Source organism: Callionymus lyra, chromosome 4, assembly GCF_982586985.1.
Source record: "Callionymus lyra chromosome 4, fCalLyr1.hap1.1, whole genome shotgun sequence".
In the NCBI taxonomy this organism is placed as follows: domain Eukaryota; kingdom Metazoa; phylum Chordata; class Actinopteri; order Syngnathiformes; family Callionymidae; genus Callionymus; species Callionymus lyra.
Window position 1 is genome coordinate 15,803,899 of NC_141821.1, and position 21,010 is coordinate 15,824,908.

The 21,010-nt window shown below is 40.5% G+C and overlaps 1 protein-coding gene across 3 annotated transcripts; it reads right to left on the reverse strand.

The window, feature by feature from the left end:
• Nucleotides 1-255: 255 nt before the first annotated feature.
• Nucleotides 256-19,725, reverse strand: pde7a (phosphodiesterase 7A). Of its 3 annotated transcripts, none has more exons than XM_087788926.1 (12): nt 18,713-19,725; nt 8,703-8,763; nt 5,018-5,104; nt 4,225-4,388; nt 4,084-4,147; nt 3,455-3,651; nt 3,249-3,380; nt 3,094-3,185; nt 2,139-2,283; nt 1,970-2,066; nt 1,825-1,905; nt 256-1,735 (listed from the first exon to the last, which is right to left on the reverse strand). In XM_087788926.1, exons 1-12 carry the CDS (start codon nt 18,848-18,850, stop codon nt 1,506-1,508), a joined length of 1,488 nt encoding a protein of 495 aa, XP_087645052.1. In that variant the 5' UTR covers nt 18,851-19,725; the 3' UTR covers nt 256-1,505. The 3 variants fall into 3 exon arrangements, with proteins under 3 accessions (XP_087645052.1, XP_087645051.1, XP_087645053.1); XM_087788925.1 differs by having other exon boundaries at nt 5,018-5,107; XM_087788927.1 differs by lacking the exon at nt 5,018-5,104.
• Nucleotides 19,726-21,010: the final 1,285 nt, after the last annotated feature.

The window sequence follows — 21,010 nt, forward strand, 5'->3', positions numbered from 1 at the left end:
AACTGCCAGCATTATAAGGTGGTATGAATAACTAGAAGAAGATGGTAATACATTAAGAAATAAACTATAGATTTTGAAAATAATCTCAAAGTTATTAAACGTACTGAAATTTTGAAATCCTAATGTCTGGAGATCATTCATTCACATGCTTATGAATCATGGATGATAAACGATGCTGAGTTTCAAAGTTGACAGTTTTAAAGACAAAGGAAGTCGGGACCAAATTAAAGTGAGACAGACGTCACTTTCACACTGTGGTTGTCAACAGGTTTTATTATTCAAATCGTAACTGCAACAGGCATGTATCAAAAAGGTCAAAACAGCAAAAGCCTTTACAAAATCTGTCTCGACACTCAAGTCTTTCCAAAAATGGCTGTCGCAACAAATTGTAAACAGTTTTATCAACAGTCTTACAGCACTTACAGCGAAATACAAATCAGCTAAAGTCAGAAAAAGCACCTGTTATCTTTCCAAAAATGTAGAAACACAAGTTGTGCCGCTGTACAGAATCAAAGAGAACACAAACGCAAAGAAGTGGAATGTTCAAAAGTTGCTTGAATTTTTCATGTTTTTATACAAAAATCAAAGAGAAAGGGACAACTGGAGTTGCTCCCCACAACAACAAGACCAGGAAAAAAAAAAGGCAAGAAAGGGTTTGACAGATGAGCACACCATGCACTTGATGGGACAGGAGTTGGTTTGGTCACTTAGCATAGTTGTGCATAGTTATAAGGCATCGAGCAATTGTACAGGTCGCTGTGAGACATTCTGTCGATCGCGAGCGCCTCCTTCAGTCGACCTGGTGTCGCTCACGGTCACGTGTTCCTTCCCTCACAGACCAGAAGCTGGCGAGACCCTGAGCGAATGGATTTGTGTGTGAGATGGATGTGCGGAGGGTTCTTCTCACTGGAAGAGTCGCAGCAGAGTCCGGTACGCTCGCGACAGGTGTCGCGGCGCTGCAGGTGGATGTCTCAACTCGATGTCGGACAGGCGGAGCTTCTTATGGCATTGGGTGTGAAATTCTGCTCATGGCTTAAGTGGGTTTTCGGTTCGGACCAGCGCGAGTCCGGAGAAAAGAAGAGGCGTAAACAGTATTTGAAGAGGCAGCAAAAGGACTGGGCTTCTCACATATTTGTTTACACAAGGAAGAATCTTCAGGACTAACGCAACATTAGTCTCAACACTCGTCAGTCACTACTCTTTGTTTTCAAATGGCACTTCAAAACACCAGAAATGTCTACTTCAGCTCTGACCACTTCTCCTGGAGCGTCACACGACAGTGGTGCGTTCAAGGGTGTTCAAATAAATAGGTAAAATGAAGGAAAAACTCAGCAGGAGCCAAATGAGGTATCTATGTATTGCTCTACAAAAGGAATTAAAATTAAATAAATTAAATAAAATCAGTGGTTTATCAGGATGGGAGAGCAACAGGAGAGGTGGGGGTGTGTGTGGGGGGGTGGGGGGAGGGGGGTGGACCAGTGTGTGGGCTCCAGAGAGTAGGAGTGTCAGGAGCGTCTGCTTCCCTGAGGTATTTCTTTGGAGCTGGTTTCTCCAGCGGCTGCTGCGGTGAGACCCTCCTCGGGGTCGCCCTCCTCAGAGACGGACGCCAGCTCCTGGAGGCCGACCCAGCTGGCCTTGTTCAGGCCCATGTGGCCCAGCATGGTCTGGGACACGCAGGTGTCGGAGAAACGAGCCCACTCTGTGAACAGGGGTTCCGCCACATACGTCATGAAGCCTGGAGGAGAGAGAGAGAGAGAGAGAGAGAGAGACGAGAGGTTGGAGCTCCACCATGAGCAAACGTCAAGATGTGGAAGTGCTGCTCACCGATCTGAATGCCGCCGACAGTATTGGCCTGTCTGTCGCACAGAGGGCTGACCTCAAGTTTGTGTTTCCTCTCAATATCTCCTAAAAAACGAGCGCACCAGGTTAGACTCGGAGGCATCCGTGTCATGAGTGTGAGGTGGACTACCTTGCTGGAAGAACTCCTCCGTCACCTTCTCGCTCCACTGCTTGCTCAGCTCCCAGGGTCTGCAGGGGTTACATATGTCTGCACACTTCAGGGCCATCTGGACAAAGAAGAGACTCCGCCATTAGTTACAATATCAAAAGCCTGAGTCTTCTTCGGCGCGACCGGTGACCTGCAGGACGAAGTGGCGATGACTGGCGGTGCTCAAGCACAGGTTGTCCTGGTCCAGGTGCCGACGGAACCTGCACAGGTAGTCGTTCTGTCTGCTGATGTCTGTGGCCAAGATCAAGGAGCCCAACTCTCTCTCAAGGTTCAAGCTGCAGGAGTTGAGAGGCTCGATGAGAACTGAATACATCACACTGGTGCTTACAGGCAGATTAGTCATCACAGATGTTACTGATGGCAGTCAGCCTTGGTTTAAAACTGAGTTTTTCTATGGACTTCACCCTCCTGCGTCACATTTTTGGGAGGACCCGACAAGTTAATGTTCCTTTAAATAAAATTCAAGTTTGACAATTATTGATTAATGTGCATCCATGTGAAGTTTTTTGGGGCCAACTCAGGCCACCAGCTCATTTTACAGTTTTAAAGTAGATTTGATTCTGTACTTGTTGATATCTCGGCCCGTGTAAGATAAGGTACAGAAACATTTGTAGATGTAAATCTTTAAGCTTTAAGGATGGTCAAAAGAACATAGATGACGCGTCTGTTGAAAATGTTTCCTTTTTCATTTTATGCCGTTTTCTGTATAATTATAGGATTTAATTATTTGTAACCTTTTATTTTTACTTGTACTTTTTTAAGGAAGAGATTATGGATTTTAACAAAGTTACAGAGACTTTCAATAAAATGCAACTGATGATGAAGGAAAAAACAAGTTGCATTTGCCGAAGGAGGACACACAGATTATTAATATCAAGAATGAAAAGCAAATAAATTTAAAAAGAAAAAACAGCAGGAATGTCATAAAAAGACTTCTACAGCAGCTGCCAAATGAATCCAGTAAGTAATAAGTGTGACATCATATCATGATACTTTTCAGAGAGTGGTGTTAACACCAGAGAAATAAAAAATACACAGCAGACGAAGGGTCAAAGTAGAACTTGATCAATGAGACGCGGACTGACCTGTCCTCAGCAGGCAGGTGGGAGAACAGTGCCGTCTCTCTCAGCAGTCCCACAGCAGACTTCCAGTGATGATTCTCAAGGACTGAGGTATTCTTTAGAGACAGTTGGAAGTATGTGTGAGACACTTTCACGTTCACAATGAATTCAAGTCCTACCTGATAGAGTGTGGCTAGATAGTGGTCAGTCTTGATGAGGAATGGCTGGTTGACCCCGGGGTGGTCCAGGTCATGGGTGGCAGCGGCCAGCAGTCCCAGTAATATGTCGTAGGAGGTCAGAGATTTAGCCAACTGCAAGCAAACATGGTGACGCCGAGGTCAGCCATTTCAACTGGGATAAAAACGGACAAATCCTCTGATCTCACCAGGGGCTCGCGCATGTAGCAGTACATGGCTTGAGTGACGTCTGCGGCATGGACTGCATTGTGGTAGGGGTTGTCGCTGTGGTAGTCCTCCTGCACCATGACCAGGAACCTCCAGAGTTTGACCATGTCCAGCTGGAAGAGCTCAACCAGGCCGTACTGATTGAGGAGGTGGAAGGTCAAAGTGATAAGACTGTTCCCTGCAAATAACAACAAGAAAATCCTTCAGTTCATGTGTTCGTCCACCATTTCCATGAAACATTTTCCATGCATCCATGAAACCAAACCACAAAATGTACGACATGTTTTTGACAAGATGGGACCGTGAAAAAAGGTGGTGACAAATAAAAATGAGACTGAAATGAAATTTCTAAATAAAAAAAGGAGGAACGGCTATGATGCATTCAACAGCGTAGGACAAATAAAATGCACAGACAAACACAACATTTTCAGTGTAAAAAATGAACTCAAGAAACAAGAACAGAAACAGAGGGTGTTTTTTGGTTGAAGTGGAAAGAAAACATAAGGTACCAATAAAACAATAATATTGTTGGCTTCGAATGAAATGGAAGAAAAAAGTGAAAGGCCATTTAAGATAAAGCATTAAAATGGTTGTAATACATTAAACTCACCATTTGTCAACCTGTCAAAGAGGAAAATGTCAAAGTTCCAGTTGCCGACTTTATCCAACATGCACTACAACAATGGAAAAACACAAGTGAGTTGAATATCATGAGGCAGTCTAGCTGATTAGAGAAGGTCGGGGGTCCTACTCTGGCCTGTCCAGTGTAGTCTTCATCTAAAATGTGGAGAGGGATCTGCTGAGGGATTCCTCGCAGAAGACGGGATGAATGGAGATATCTCTGAAAGCTGAGGAGTCTCTGGACCCTCCTCTCAGGAGTGGAGGTTTCAGATGTGGAGCCACAGCCGAGACGAGCTACAAGTAGAGGAGCACGAGTTCATTACTACACAAATCTTGTGTCGGTGTCGGTTTTGAAGCCGAGTGAGAAGATATTATTCATCTAACATCTTTAAAATTCTAGATGGTAACAGGGATTTTAGTGTCGCTCAACGCTACATGCAAACGAATAGGATGATGTATGTTAGCATATTAAGAGTTGTAAATTAACTGAAAAGCAACATTATTAAAATAATAACAATTGAAACTAGACTCAAAAACAGACAAGGACACACATTAATACTAAGATACAACTGACCAACTCAAACGCCAAACAGCTAGCTAGCATTCTGAGTGTGAGGAACCCAATTCATACACCAAATGTATCTGAAAACCCTTTATCTTTTTGCTATTTTCGAAATGGGATGATGGTATGATAACAAGCCTGAATTTGTATGTTTTGAGCACAGAAACAACCCCTGGTGAAAGATATGTACGTTCAAGCCAACATGGAGAACGAATGATAGGAGAATGTCGGCACAACTATATGAGCACAATGAGCTCAGGTCACGTTTTTTTGGGGGGAGAGCCTTGAACATAGAATCAAGTGGTTAAAAATGGGGGGGGGGGGGACAGTAGAAAAGAGAATCCCTGTTAATGACACTCACCATGAAGAGTTCGGAAGTCGATGCACAGGTACGGTTGGGTGCTTCTCTGTTCCGGTTCAAAACCAACCTGACTTCTTACTCTCACATCTCCTAGAAGAAATCAGCATTTATTTCTCAAACTCTAGCTGTCTGAGAAAAGTCACCCGGCTATTCAAGCCCGTGTGTAAACATGAACAGAAGAACAACTCCAGGCCACAAAGAAATCATTCAAAGAAAATACTTTAATGATTTTGCACTTAAGTCTGATATTACGTTTATACAGGAATTTGATTTATTAGTTTAATTTCACCAAGTTATTCAACATTTCCTGACTGTGCATTTAGATTTTTTTTTTAAAATCCATAATATTGAATTAGATCCTCCTCTTAGAAACGTGAAATTATCCTGGACAGAACTGCTGCTCAAAGTGTCCTCATGGTGCAGGTTTTTGTTCCAACCGATCAAGCATGTACAGTTTAACCAATGAGGTTTCATCTTAAACAAGCAACACCAGACTGACACTCAACTGTTTACACCCTGAAGTTCCTGACTGGGTTAAAGGGGGTGCTTTTGATGGGTTGGAACAAAAACCTGCACCACCGGAGACCCCTGGTTAAGAACATGGGGAAACACATTAGTTAAACAACAGAAAGACTGTTTCTCTTGAATTACTAACGACACACTTGTTTATTCTCTTTATCGCTCCTTCTGCGGCCTGAATGTGTTAGCAGTGTGTGGTTTTGGTGTGCTGCTGCTGCGGTGGATTTAATCTTCTACAAGTCGAGCACAATGAGCCTCCTTGTTTTTAAGTCCTTTGATTGATGTCTTGAAATGGCCCAGTTCATATTCTAAAGCAAAGAAGTTAATGCTGCAGGGAACTGACAGCTGTGTGGCTCTCACCGATTAACCGGGTCCGGCAAACATTTAGGGGGGGATCTATGATCTAGCAAAATAATAGGTCATGGTAATGGTTACTCTTTTATGATACCTCACTTCCTTGTCAATATTTTTTGTTTGTTTTCACCATCAGACATCAGAATCTGTCATCACGTGGCCTGTTTTATAATTATATATATATACTGTATATATATATAATATATATATATAATATATATATATATAATATATATATATATATATATATATACACACATACATACATACATACATACACACACAATAAGTCACAATAAACATTTGTGTGAATTATATAAATTTAACATCATCCAACATACTCTGATCGTTAAGCTTTAGTGAAGATGACATGATCGACCCAGTTATATCCGAAAGAAGATAGGGTGGAGAATAAATGAAGTATATGGACCAGTGTTGCAAGCAGACGCCGTGTCATCTGGACTATTAGTGATCAAAGTTGTTCTAAAGTCCATCTCAGGACAGTTTAGTAATGAGTCAGCAAGAGTCTGTTCTGCAAGAGCTGGTGTGACAGTGCATGCTCAAACACAGCTTCAGTCATGAGCTAATGTTTGCCGTTTCATCCTCCATTAAACACAGCAAGCCTTTTAAACTGACATTAAATTGTGTGAGGCATATTTGACTTGAACAGCTGTTTGAACAACACACTGAAAGCTCCTTAAATACGAAAAGCTCAAAATTACTCTCCAGTGGATTTGAAACATTCTTAAAATTGTTGGCAGAGATTGAAATAAAAGATGTTATGGGAACAAAGTCAAGTTCAAACCGATTTTAAAGAGCAGTCCACATCTGTCACATCTGCAAATACATGTGCACGGGCTCTGCACGTGTGTGTGCGCATGATCACTGATCTTTCAGAGTCAAAGGGTCCATGTTTCCCTCCGGCGCTCCGTGGCGGATGTAGGTCACGTCATTATAACTGATGTGGCCAAAGCTCTGAGTCCAGCTTTTTGAAAGCACATCAGCATTAACTTGCAAAAATCAACACTGGACTGGGCTGAAAACCAGACTGCATTAGCGTGCCTCTCCTTGCACTCTGTTTGATATGAAGATCACCGAGACAGATGCTTAATGCCAAAGACAAATGGGAGTTTACGGTAAATTCTCTGAGCTTAAAAAACAACAGGTAGTGTGTAGGGGCACGTGCGTTTGTTTCAGTCTAATAAGTATTATTATTAAGCTGCGATGAAGAAGAGTGTAGATATATCACGTGAAAGCTTTCACTAATCCCTGCACTGGGCCTGCTGTCTGCAGCTGCCCGCCTACCTCACGATACTCCCTTCTGTGTGTCAAGTCAATGTTTTTGCTGCTCACAAACAGAACTGAGATATTTAGAGAAACATGAGCTGGACTTATGCAGTGCATTGCAGGCCTGAGAAAAAAAAACATATTTAAAGGAAGATACCCAGTGGATTTTATAGTGCGAATCACAACAGGATGACTCGACGGTGATTCACAATGTGTCAGCGAGCACATTTTCAAGTTCATGAAAGGACACCACAGCATCAGTAATGGGACGCCGCACTCCTCCTTGAAGCGTCCTTTTCTGCTGCAGCAAAGCTAAAAGTACTAGTGGCACTGCGATGTCTGGGCGGCCCCATCCCACTAACTATCCCAGCATGACCCAAACATCTCAGAGTTCATATTTTGCAACAAAAAAGTGTGAGCAAATTAAAAAAAATAACTGCAGGCAATTTCTTGATATGCCTTTTGTCAAGCTAGACTAGAGATGAAAGAATTATACTTGTGATTGAAGTGATATTTGACAATGTATTGGGTTTCTTTATGCACAAAGGAATTGCAAGAGTCATTTAGGTGCGGTCTGAAAGAGCTTAAATCACATAAAATTAACCCAAAATAAAGATCCCCAAATCGAGGAAAAATAATGAGCTTGAGAATTTATTAAAAGGATCGATGAGTGGATGACTATTTTTTCTTGGGTTGAATTGGAGTTTCAAACGTATTTTTTATGCTTAAATTAATTTTGTTTTGGCCTTTGGCAAGATTGCATTTGATATGAAAAACAAATCTTCGGTGCAGTCACCGATTGAGGGGTCCAACAATAAATCAAAGACAATCGAATATACAAGTCATTTTTTGGTTGATACTGAAAGCTTGTACCCAAGACATATTCAGATACACATATTTGCACATTTCCCCCACGCAAAATACCCATTATAAAGTATATAAAAAATAAATAATCTTGTAAATGTGACTCTGTAATCAATAAAAAAAAGTTTAAAGATACGAGTCAAAATGCCCATATCAACAACCTTTATATATTTTATAGTTTACTAAACATGTTACACTGTGGCCAGGGGTTGTTCAGGATCCAATCGTACCATCATCCCTAATAAGTAAAAAGTACAATGATAAGCCTGATCAGGCTTTGTTCTACAGGCTTTGACATAATGCATCTACCACGACCATCAGCTTTCACCTCTGTCCTAAACTATTCCTGCTCCATGTTCAGTCTAGCAAAGACACACACACAATAAGAACGACATGCACATAAACAGAAACCTACTTCCTGATTATGATTCCTCAATTTTCAATGCGATCAAACTATTCTTCTACACACACCAGCTAATCCCACTGTGATTGAGAGATTATCAAAAGGCAGAGGATTGAGCGGACATCACGCGAGAGCCTCACATCTTTTGATAATCCCTCCAGCTCTCTCTCCTCACAGCTGTTTCAGCCATTTTGTGGAAATAAAACATTGTGATCGTGAAGCTGCGCACGTGAGTTTGTGTGACGGCAAAACCCTTACCTAGCATACGAATATATAGTGCCGTCTGGTCCGAGCTGTCGTACGAGATGGCCCCACGTCTCTGAGGAAAGAAGAAGAAACATTTGAATGTTATTTTAAAAGTGAATCCAGATTAATGACAAAGTGCTGGTGGTTGTTATGTACAATACACACTTGGATAGCCTCTACACAGAGTTCAAGAATCGCTGGGAAGCTTTTGTCCAAACAGACTGTTGCAGTGATAAACATATTCCAAGCTGCCTATCAGCCCAGACTGCACTTACAGCAGCGCCATCACTCATGAGGAAATGGACACGTCACGCACACCAACAAGAAGCACCATAATTCTCCTTACTTCATCAACACAAGACCATTATAAAGGGCAACTTGTGTGAAAATCCAACTCTGACTAACTCGCATGTTTCAAATGTTAAAGTCTTCCTCTCCAAGATGCAGTAAGTCTCTCATCATGACCAGTTTTGAACTTATTACTTTATAAAGTTCTCCCCCGTCTGAAATCTCAGCGCACGAGAGGTTACGAGAGCAGAGTCTATTATAACGCAATAATGGCTTCACTCCTCCTCCAGCCAGCTGTAATCACGCCCCGCTTTGTTTGTACAACGAGGAGGTGAAGACTTCCGGAATTGATGACACACAGTGACAAACTGTAAAGATGACCAATCACGGAAGAGTGGGTGTGGTTATAGTTAAATTAGATTGAAACTCTCGGAAAAATGTGGTTTAAGATAATTTTCTAATATTAATATTTCAATGAAAAGAGTTTTGTACAAACAGACACTGATGATACAATAGAGTCCAACATCTATTTAAGACACAGTTAAAACAACACATTAGTTTAACTTTAAATGAAAAGACCATTTTCTATACGAAAGAACGTTTTAATGTTATACCTATGCATTTGTATCCCAAATCTCAAATGAAATGTACATATATATATATATATATATATATATATATATATACTTTGGCTTGTGGTTTTAAAAGGTTAAAAACCTACAATAGTTGTAGGTTAAGGGAAAGGAGTTCCAGTTAATTTTTTCTGGAATGTAAACATGAGGCTTACTAACGGCGACATAGAAATTCTGTTTAAAAAATAAAAATAGAAACGTTTCAAACAAACTTTCGCAGCAGTCATCCAGTGGATGTAGATTAGCCGTGGCAGTTGGATTCAATGTTTGCTCTGTGGAAAAAAACAGCTGCTCGAGGCTCCACTGAGATGATGACTCGCCTTTGAACGCACTCGACAAGTCTTTCCGACCAACACTGCACTTTCTCCATTGGGGGTACCCTGGTCTAGAATGACCTATTCTATAAAGTACCTGCACGACACTACAATCGCTGACTCACCCGAGGAAAGGCTAGAAAGATAGACTCCTTATAAATAACTGGTGACTGTCAAAGAGTAAGAGAGGTTTTGGGATGCTGCCAATATAATAAACTGAGTGACTGAGTGACAAGATAGCTTGCAGGGCACGTGAAATGTGTTTTTTTTTTTATTTTATTTAAAGGCGTTTTTAAATAAACCCTCGTCACAATGTGACATAGGCCTAAAGATACACCTAATCATGCACATCTTATAGCTCACATCACCAAAACAAGTCTGCCCGGCACGAACACCTGACAGTGTTGACTGAGCTCATGGCACCTGCCAATACAGAACTAATATTTTACCAGAGAACAAACAGCTTGACTCTGGGGTGGGTAATCTGCAAAGCTGTATTTTAGTGTAAACAGGCCTCAGTGTTTACACACAGCACCGGTGGCTAGTCTAGTGTGAGCTTTATAGATTCTGTGCAAGTATGCATAGCAGGCTTGAGTCCATTTGTGTGTAATGGAGCTGGTGTCTGCCCCAACATGCGTGGGGACTGTATAATTTTGGCCTGGAGGCTGGGAATGCGACTAACCAGCCCCTGCCAACACTTGCCCAAACGAAACTTTTGGCCAGTGCTTGACACACTCAAAACAGGACAAGCAGTTAGCTGGCACCGGACGGTCGCAAGCTTGTGAGGCGGACGGTGCAAGAGATTCACCGTCACGTTATGACCTTGGAACCATCTGACGACAAACATCTCTGCCATGCCTTGCAATGCTAACACACACAAAACCTTATTCATGTCACGGTCCAGCCACTATGAACTCAAGACAATACACTAAGGAGAGCCTCTAGATAACACAATTCTGAGCTACACCGACACTGAACAGATAGATATTTACTGCAATAAATCATTCCCTCTTACACCCAAACTGACCTAATTATGTAGCGCTATCTTTAGAGCAAGAATACATTTGCTTTTTTAAAAGACATCGTCTCAAGCCAAAGACAGGTTGACCCACACCAGCAAGAGCACCAAGAGAAGCACCAGGGTGTGGGGTGACTATAATAAAAAAGAAAAAGGGTTGATGTTTGGAAGCAATCCTAGTAGGGAGGAGTACTGGAAATTCAGCCTTTATTGCAGCAAAATCTGGAACGTAAGCGCCGTCGAAACCAACTCTTTGGTCATGTGGTTGATTTACAGGTTTTGTTAGAAGGAGACTTCAGCAATTGATTTGGTAAATAGTTCTAATCCAACTATTGCGGAATTGTCCTCTAGTCAAGTAATGTTCAGTGTTAAACATTTCTTCCAAAATGCATTAGATTTCTTATTACATTAATTGTTGTTTCCATCAACATTGTTTAATCTTCCAAGGAGAACCTCAGGCCAACATGGATGAATTTGTCATTTAATTGGAAATTTAGATACTTCAAAATATACCAAGTTTACAGGGTTACTCAGAATGACTGCTGCTACTACCGTAAGCTACTAGCTAAGCTAGCAATTATTGCATTGAGTTAAAAAACTGTCTCCACTTCTTCATTTAAAAGAGGACGGAAGCACAGTGCTGTCAGCAGTGTAAAAATAGATTGGATCAGTATCACGAGATTCGTGATACTTAATCATCTTTTTTTACACTGCTGCCAGCAGTGCGCTTCCGTAAAAGAGAAAAAACTTTAAAAAAAAAGCATTTTAAACAAGTGTAAGAGAAGCCAACCGTGTCAATGGAGACATCAAAGACCCATATAAGCATATTACTAGTCCTGCCTACTACCCACAGCAACCTGGCCAAGACATCCATTAGGATTCTCGACTTTGTTCACTTTAATCATTAACAGCCCAGTTAAGAGATATTTAATGAATCCCACACAGATAACTCATTGAAGCAAAGTATCCATAAAAATATTCCTCCTGTTTAACAGCAAGGAAAGGCAATTGATCGCCAATTTAATCCTAAAGTATCACTGCGATGTGTTGGTTTGTGATAGTATTAGAGTCCAGCTTGTCAACTTAACAGGTGAAATGATCGATTTACTTGAAAAGTCTCCATTAGATCATGAAAGCGGTTTCCCTAATTTAATTTCAATGAATATGTTTTACGTCACTGGTTTGTGTGCAGACACAGTGACACATGGATAAGATGATGGATGACAGTGTTGAGCTATAATTGAGGTTATGATGTGCGTAATCAGCATCATTACATTTCAAACCGTTGATATCCTTGTTACAGAAAAGAAGTTAAGGATTTATGTATTCATCTTCCAAAATAATGTTTTGGTAATATTCTCACTGTATCCTCCCTCACTCTTCTCTTTATCCATCTGTCTACCCCCCCCATCCTTCCTCCCAGCCGGTCAAAGCAGGAGGCCGTCAACAATGAGTCAGATTTTGCTCGAGGTTTCTGCCTTCTAAAAGGAAGTTTTTCCTCGCCATAGCTCACTGCACAGTGTTTCGCTTCTTGCTCTTAGTTGAATTGCTGGGATCTGTTTTTCCTTTCTCCACTATAGTCTTACTTCAACTGTAAAGTGTCTTGAGATAACTTATGATAAGACACTTTAAATTAAATTGAATTCTGGATCAGCATCCCATCAATATTGAAAAGAAAAGTTGAAATACTTAGCCAAGACTTAAGAAGAAGACAATTATAATAATTAAGGTTCCCAAGTATTAGTTGAATTTGTTTTGTTATTATATTTTCAATTTCTCAATAGTTTGATTTTTGTCGAAAAAAGCACATTCAAGGCTGTGGTATCAGTATAGGACATAAACAAATGGAATCCATCCATCCATACATGGATCAATAGGTCACGCGAGGGGGCCGAGACAGAATTCCAAAGCCAAGATAAGAAACTAAACCAACATGTAAACAAGGCAACATGGAGGTGCAGCACGCACAACCAACCAACTGATGAAGAGAAAACCGCTAATTTGACCGTCCATACCGTGGTTTACTACTGCGAAGCAAGCCTGAAGTCTTCGTCGTCTTCACTTTTCTCTGCAGCTCAGTAGATGGAGAGAACCAACAAATGTGAACCGAAACAACCTTCACATAATCCTGAGGAATTCTTACAGTAAATATGTGTTTAGTCTTCGTCAACAGCTCATTTGTATTGGTGACGTCTGTTTTTTGTGAGCGCAGAAAGATTAGCGTGATCAGTACACACGCACGTTAGATCGTAAGCTTGATGCTGCCTGAGAAACAATGATCGAGAATTTAAATCTCCACAGCTATTTCAAACATGCATTCTTGTTATCGCTGAAACTAGTGATAGTATCCAACGGCCCAGTGCACATGGCGATCCATTGTTTGTTTAAAATATGGCAAACAACACAAAAACATAAGCGTGAAGGCCCATGTCAACATGTTTTTGGTGGAGCATTGATGAAAAACGTGTGAACTCACACATTCAGGATTATAAGAGCTGAATGGAGCACGGTTTCATACACTGAAAGCTTCCTTCTGAGTTATGACCTCTTACAGCACTGTGCTGTGGAGGACGTCACATTCCAGTAACTGAGTGCTAAGCCATAAACACAGATAGATTTGAAGCGTATGAGTGGATGAGTGTGTGTGTGTGTGCGGGCAAGTGCTCAAGCTGCTGCATACACAAATTCACAAGATGGAATCTACTTGTTAGCAAAGTGTTTTATGAGAACAGTGTCCAGCTGCAGAGTTTCTGCTGGTTTAAGGAGAGGTCCCTTGAGGTGACCACCACCGATGGCTCCGTTCATGGATTGTTGTTATGATCAGAATAAAAAAAAAGTGTTTGAAACCTTCTCACAAGTATTTTTGGTCATATTGACCAAGCAAAGCTTTGTGTGTAAATATGCCTTTGGCAATGCCGTCATTACAGTGTGGAGATAAAGACGTCTTTCTTCATGTTATCACTGCCACTCCTTGCTGATGAAACATCATTTCAAAACATCATCCCAAGGCAAAAAAATCCATCAACAGTCAGACTCTCACCTCATCGAAGCTCTTCAGAACAAAACACTTGTTTGTTGTCGATTATCTGAGTAACATGAACAGTAAAACACTTTAAGAACCAACTTTAAATTGTTTATATTACCATGGATGAAAAGGGTACCGACAGTATTGTAAAGCAAAGATTGATGTGTAAAAGCAGTTTTCAAAAGCCAACAGATTCATGACACAGGATGTACAGTCACGAGTTGAGCAGCAATTGGTCATAGATTTGAAATGATTCATCTTAAAATATGGTGCACTATTTTGATGCAATAGCATGGACACAACAGAAGACATGATAGTTTTGATAGATTGTTTTGGACGTTTATTCTTTATGGTGTTTTGACAGATTGTCAGAGTGAAGAAAGTTGGATAAAGATAAACTTATTTTATTGACTCAAAGCACATCATCAACATTTAATTGATAAAAAAAAATACATTTACATACAAATATTAAATTAAGAAATTGAAATTTCTTTAAATAATATTTTCTGTTGGGTCAGTTTTCATCCTAAGAAAGTGCTGCTACCCTAACTTTCAGCTAAAAGCTTACAGTAAATAAGATTAACATTCAGGCACACCAGTTTGCCCTCTGACATCGTGTCTGTTAGTGTTGATGTGTGGAGTTGGCCTCGCATGGCTGCTTGCACTCAACAATGCTGCACAAAAACAGAGTAGTCATGTGATAAGAGGGGGGCCCCCTTGCAGCGGGGGCAAAAAAAAAAAAGCCAGCAGAAAAAGAGTGTATGTGTCTAAATGAAGACAGGATGTTGGAGCCATCGTGTTCATTTACAATATACTTCTTGTTGGTCTTTGCTTTTGAAACAAGCTCCTCCAAAAAAAAAAACTGGCGTCGTGTGGGTTAAACTGCTCAAGGAAGGTTGTGAAACGCTCAGCTTCTTACCACATCCTGAAACGTCAATCCGATGTCACGGCACAGAAAGAGAAGCTTATCAACTGATTCACAGTTTGAGGAGAAGTCGTTTTTCTTATCATGTTCCACACTCGAATATGTATCTTGTCTGAACGAGGCGTGTTGCTCACGACCATCGTTTGTTCAAAATTATATTCTCCCTAAAACAGATACAGTTTAGTGTTATTTATTTATTTAAAAAAACAATATTAAATACTATAACTTACTTACATTAAAATCATGTTTTTTCATGCCCTGTCCCAAAGTTATACAAAATAAAAAACACTGTAGCACTTACAAGTTCTGGCAGGACATTACTTCACTTAAACCCTTTCAGGAGCCAAGATGGCAAGAGGGAATGTTCCCTAAATTCATTTGATTTAGTTTCTCTTTTGGAAGTGTCTGTTAAGTTTAACCACATCACCACATTAAGGATAGGATGAAGAAGGAAACCACATCTACATGTCGATATGAACCAAGCATACCACCTGATAGACTTCATTGAAATGTTTGTAACTCCTCTATAACGCGTGTTTAGAACCATGTCTGGGCCAGTAAGAAGGACCATGTCATCCACATGACACGAGAGTTCATGGTAGCGCAGCAACAAACAACATTGCCGTATATAATACTGTTATCTCTGATTGCACGTGTGTTAGGCAGTTCAGATGGAAGCCACATGACTCTCCACCGAGTCGAGCTGCAGAAAATTAATCTGCACTGTGCTGCGTTCACTGCAAACCAAAGTATCATTTTCAAGCTCACTTACAAGAGTGGATTAACAGACTTCGTGACGAGCACCACCACGAATAAATGAGCCCTTTTAGGCATTCATCGCCTCATAAACTGCATATTTACACCCAATCAAAGAACTTTATGACCACAAAGTGGCATGCTCCTCTGACGGTCCGCCGACTCATAAAACACACTTTGACGTACGTTTGGAATATAAATCGTCTTTATGTTTGAGGTGCGTTGAGAATCGAGGGAGAAGAAAGAGGCCTGTGAGTGTGCAGAACAAAACAGACACAAAGCAAAGAGAGTCCAGCCATCTGCAAGTATGGACGAGAGCCAAACTCTTGCCCACTGAGCCCAGGCGCATGTTCCACTCTCTCTCTCCGTCCAGCACCAGAACAGACCAGCTCCACAAATGTGCCCTTATTATCACAAACGTGCTTTTCTGGACCTAAATACTTGTAGTGAGGTGATACGGTGGATGTGCATCCATGTATCCTAAATGTTGCACAATTTATTCCACCAATTAGTCTTTTCACCTCGAAATAATGACAGATAAACAGACATGTGACCAAAAGCATTAGCCAACAAAAGTAATCCAGCCATCTAGCTCTGCCACAAAAAAGCAATATGCGCGGTTTCAATTGGTATAATACATACATTTGCAATAATACTAGAATGACTAAACACAGGAGTTACACAAACTTTTCACATTGGGTTGTTATGATATTAACACTGAACATCAATAATTGAAGTTGAAATAGCTTGTTTGACAAGACTTCATAATGGATGTTTGTGTCCAGACGACAGACTGTGAAGTGGCAAGTTGAGAAAGAAAATTATGAGCTTCGTTGTTATGTGTGGCTCTCTATGTAGAATATAATGGGTCTGCTGGTATAAATGGTTAAAGTTGAAATGACACACAAAAGCTGATTTAAAAGACTGTCAGTTTTAAAGTTTGATGATAACGATTACGTTTTTGGATACGATACTAGCAACTAAAGCCTACACGTTGTCCTGATGCTAAAATGTTATGTGCGAGTTTGCTATCCAGCAGCAAAGCACAGTTTTTCTTCAAAAAGTTTTTTAGCCACTAACTCGTAGCCTGGTTTTCCCAGAGGGCTGCAGACACCTACGTGCAACTATAAACGCTTACAGCAGGAAAGAGCTACATGACAGAGTTGCGGTATAGCCTCCACCTCACGGTGTCATAATCTTCAAGATGTTTGATAAAGCTGCTGGCTATTGGAAACAAAACAAAAAAAATGACATCTAAAAACTCCACACACCTTTGACAGTGTATAGTGAGGCCTAAAACTGAGCTGGTAGTGTGATATAAAATATACCTGGATGACTTTTCTTTAGTTTATAGGACACTGCATCCAAAGTAAAGAGCTTATGGAAAAATCGCTATACAAAAAAAATGACTTACTTACTTATTGATCGTGAAAGACCACTTTAAAAACATGATTTCAACCTGTGTTTCAGACTCAGATCAGATCAGATTCAGATCGCTGTCCTTCTATTTATCAAAACCCGGAATTCACTGTACATCTGCGGAGCCTTTTGAATTTTTGAATGTTATATCTACAGTATTATATCAAATCGAACACAGAATTTTCTTTTTCCCCCGACCTTTACTTTTTTTTTTCCTTTTCTAAAATACCACATTTTTTAAAAAGGTAAATATATAACATTGCTTAACCTGTGACCTTTCGCCCCCAAGCAGTGGGCAACAAAACAAGTTGAACTAGAAAGGCACATACTGGGAAGCTGCCCCCCCCCTCCAATATTCAGCCCTACATTTTTTGTAAAATGAACTCACCACTAGTTCGATTCTATGTGTTTTTACATGTCCTTACATGTTTGTGGAGATACAAATTTCCATTAAATATTTGTGAAATTTTTTTTTTTTATTGAAAGCAGTATTTTTATACTGTAACACACAATAAAAAACGAAAACCACATGCCGGTGGAACAAAAGCCATCAGACACGCTAGTATCAAGTGCAGCTTTTCCTTAGCATCAAAGAAACGACTGCTTCTGGGCTCCTGACTTAGACTATTGACGGATCCGCAACACACAGGTCCTTTGACAACCCCTGCTCTACATTAGCCATTGAAGCAACACACCAAGACAGTGTTGGATGATCAAAGTGGACACACATGGCTGCGTACGTAGAGACACAAAGAACTAATGGACAGACCAATAAAGGGGGTATACTGGGGAGCCTTCAGCAATGTGGGAGTTTCACTTCATAAAGGGCTAAATCATACACACTAACACTATTGTCCAAGACCACCGAGGTGGGAGTCTTTGAGGGGTCGATAAAGCAACTATAACACAAGCGAGAAGTTATGCTTATAATCTGCAGGTTGTCTCTTCAGCACATGTGCTCTACAGTATAAACAAAGGCCAATACTACATTTGAGACAAACGTATGTTATAACTAGGGTTATTGAATAAATATTCAAATCATATTTCATAATTTATATAGTTATTTTATGGTTTATTGTTTAATAGATAATAGAAGTGAAATGAATAATTGCTACAAGCAGTCATTTTGTCCTCCTGAGCCAAAGAAAAACTAAAATCTTGCAAGATCCAGACAGTGACTGAGGATGAGAGGATAGTATCCAGCTGGTTTTAAAATCTGATGTTTGGACATATTTGGACTTTCAGTTCTATTAATTCAACTAAAAAAAAAAGAGATGATAAGATGCGACTAAAACCCAAAAACCTCTACAATCGTTACGAAGATTACGCATGTATATTGAATAAATTGTATCATGAGACAAAAACATGGTATTGAAGTATATTGTGGTATTAGTGTATCGCTACAGGATCAAAGTTGGGTCAACTGGGGCCAAATTTAGCTTGTTATCATAAATGGAAAGAGAAAAAGATGGGAAAGAAGGTTTGTGAGTGCAAGATTTAGGGCCTTGATCTCCAACAACCACCTGCAAGATTCCTCTGGATTATTCAGATATTTACAAAAATGAAGTTGGTTGATATTCCACCATGTGTTCCAACAGTAACCACTTGATATATAGATGAAGTTGAGGCATTTGATTTCCATTACCTGAGACAGCTGCCTTGGATCAGGAGCCCCGAAGAGAGAAGAGCTGGAGCTGAAACTTATGGCTCCCCTCCGGCTTAGGACATGCTTGGGAACCGGCCTGTCTAGAGGCAATACCGGCAGCTGGTAACATACTTCCATCGAACAGCCGGGGCTGGATCCAGATCAAAAAAATAATATGTATATGCAGAGAAATATCTGACAGAAAAAAAAAAAAGATAATGGATTTGCAAAAGTCTGGAAAAAATAAGTCCTTTTGTAAAAAAAAACAACAAAAAAGATCAGTTGTCAAACTGCAAAGTGATTCGGTTCATCGTGAAGCCAAAAAAAAAAAACCTTCATTAATGGAGGGATTGTTTCACCTCCTCTGCCTCACCTCGCGTAGTGTCACAGGAAAAAGGGAAAACATACCGATTTCGGCTTTTTTTTTTATTTCTCCTTATTTCACCGAGACACGGGCCCACGTTCGAGGAAATCTTCTTGCCATTTTTTTTTTCTTTTTTCTGGTTGTCGTCCTGTCTTTTTTACGGAAACGCTTCCTCATTTACGGCGCGGAGAAGACGTCCGCTCGTCCGTCGGCGGTCGCGGATATCCATGAAAAAAAAGCTACGACCAGTCGGCGGAGAGAAAAGAAAAATGTCATCAACAAACCATATTGTGTGAACGACGGTTCGAAGTAAGGCAGCTGCTGCGGGAGAGAGTCTCGCTCACAGACGCCGGTTATAGAATCAACATGTAGGGCTTTTCCGTCTTTTTTTTTTGCAGCAGCTGCATAATGAAGGAGCAGTTGTCTGTTCCGGCGATGACCGGAGGGGAACCCCGACGCTTCTGCTCAACCACGACCGCTCCGGCGAGCTTGAAAAAAAACCATGGGAAACTAACAAAAAAAAGAAAAACAACAACCTAAAAAAGCGACAACTAAATGACCATGGACGTGACGCTAAGTCTAAAAAAAAAAAACGCTCTACATTTCGTCTTTTTTTTTGGTTGTTGTTCGTCTTCTGTGTGATTTGAAAGCTCACACCACCTGCCAGAGATGGTGCTGTTGGGGCACCAACACACACACAAAAAAAAACGCCTCTTGTGTTTTGCTCGGCCAATAGACGAGTAGGATTGTTTGTAAGCGGGGAGCTGATTGGAGGAGAATAACTCGCATGTATAGAAGGGTAGCGCGGATTGGTTTTGGGCAGCCGTTTACAGGCAGCGTGGACTTTTCTCAAGGGTATTCCTCCACACAACGGGGCTTTACTCTGCAGCGGGTCCACATTACCTTCCTCCTCTGACTCACGCATCTTGGGGAGCGACTCTCAGTTTGAGATGAAAGGGGAAGTGTGACAGCTCTCTTTGTGTTCCACACACGACTATATTGAGAAATGACAAGAGTGATTGTTTAGTGATGTTTAAGTCCAGAGAGTGGTTTATTGATTGTTTGATCGAGGTAGTGGCAGCACAAAGAAGCTCGATCGATAGAACAAACGAGGGGAAGAAAAAAAAAACACATTATAAAGATTATTTCATTGTGTGCCAGCCTCACGTGCTCGGGGGGGGGGGGGGGCAATTGGTGTGCCATGGTAACAGCCCGGCCTCGTGCCAAAAGAAGGCATCAATCCCTGGCTTTCCTATTTCCATGGCTGACAGTCATACTCCCCATCAGGATGGCCCTCATCTTTCACATGAGTTCAAGAATCGTAGACCATGAAGCCAATGTAAAGACTAAAATACACACTATAAATGACCATTGTGTTGCATTGTTAGAAAACCAACACGACAAAAGTGTAAGTAACATCAATAATTCCAGTATTGATTATGTTCCTTTTCCAGCGTAACCACTAATATGATATATTGAAAAAGCTTAACCCATCATCAACTTTGTGCAACAGTATTTTTAGTACAGTACAGCTGAGAACATTCCTGTGTCCTTTGAAAAGTTTTGCATGGTACACACTTTAAAAGGAGTCTGAATTATAAGGATCGTCTTAGATCCCTGTACATTTTTGTCACATTGAAATAACCAACTGAATTATTTTGCTAATAATAGGAAGTAAGTAAGTAATTTGTATTTATATAGCGCTTTTAATACACTTGAAGAGTCCAATTGCATGAGGATATACGATTATGAGGATCAGTCTTATCCCTAAAGTTATTCAATAATGTAGAGGGAAAACATATGATTGACCCAAAAACGTTCCTAACTATGTTCCTTTTTAATTGATTCATTTCCAATGATTCATTGGATGTTTGTTGTCCACATAAGGTAACAAGAATGAACTTTTAATTACAGTGTGTGTATATACAAATAAA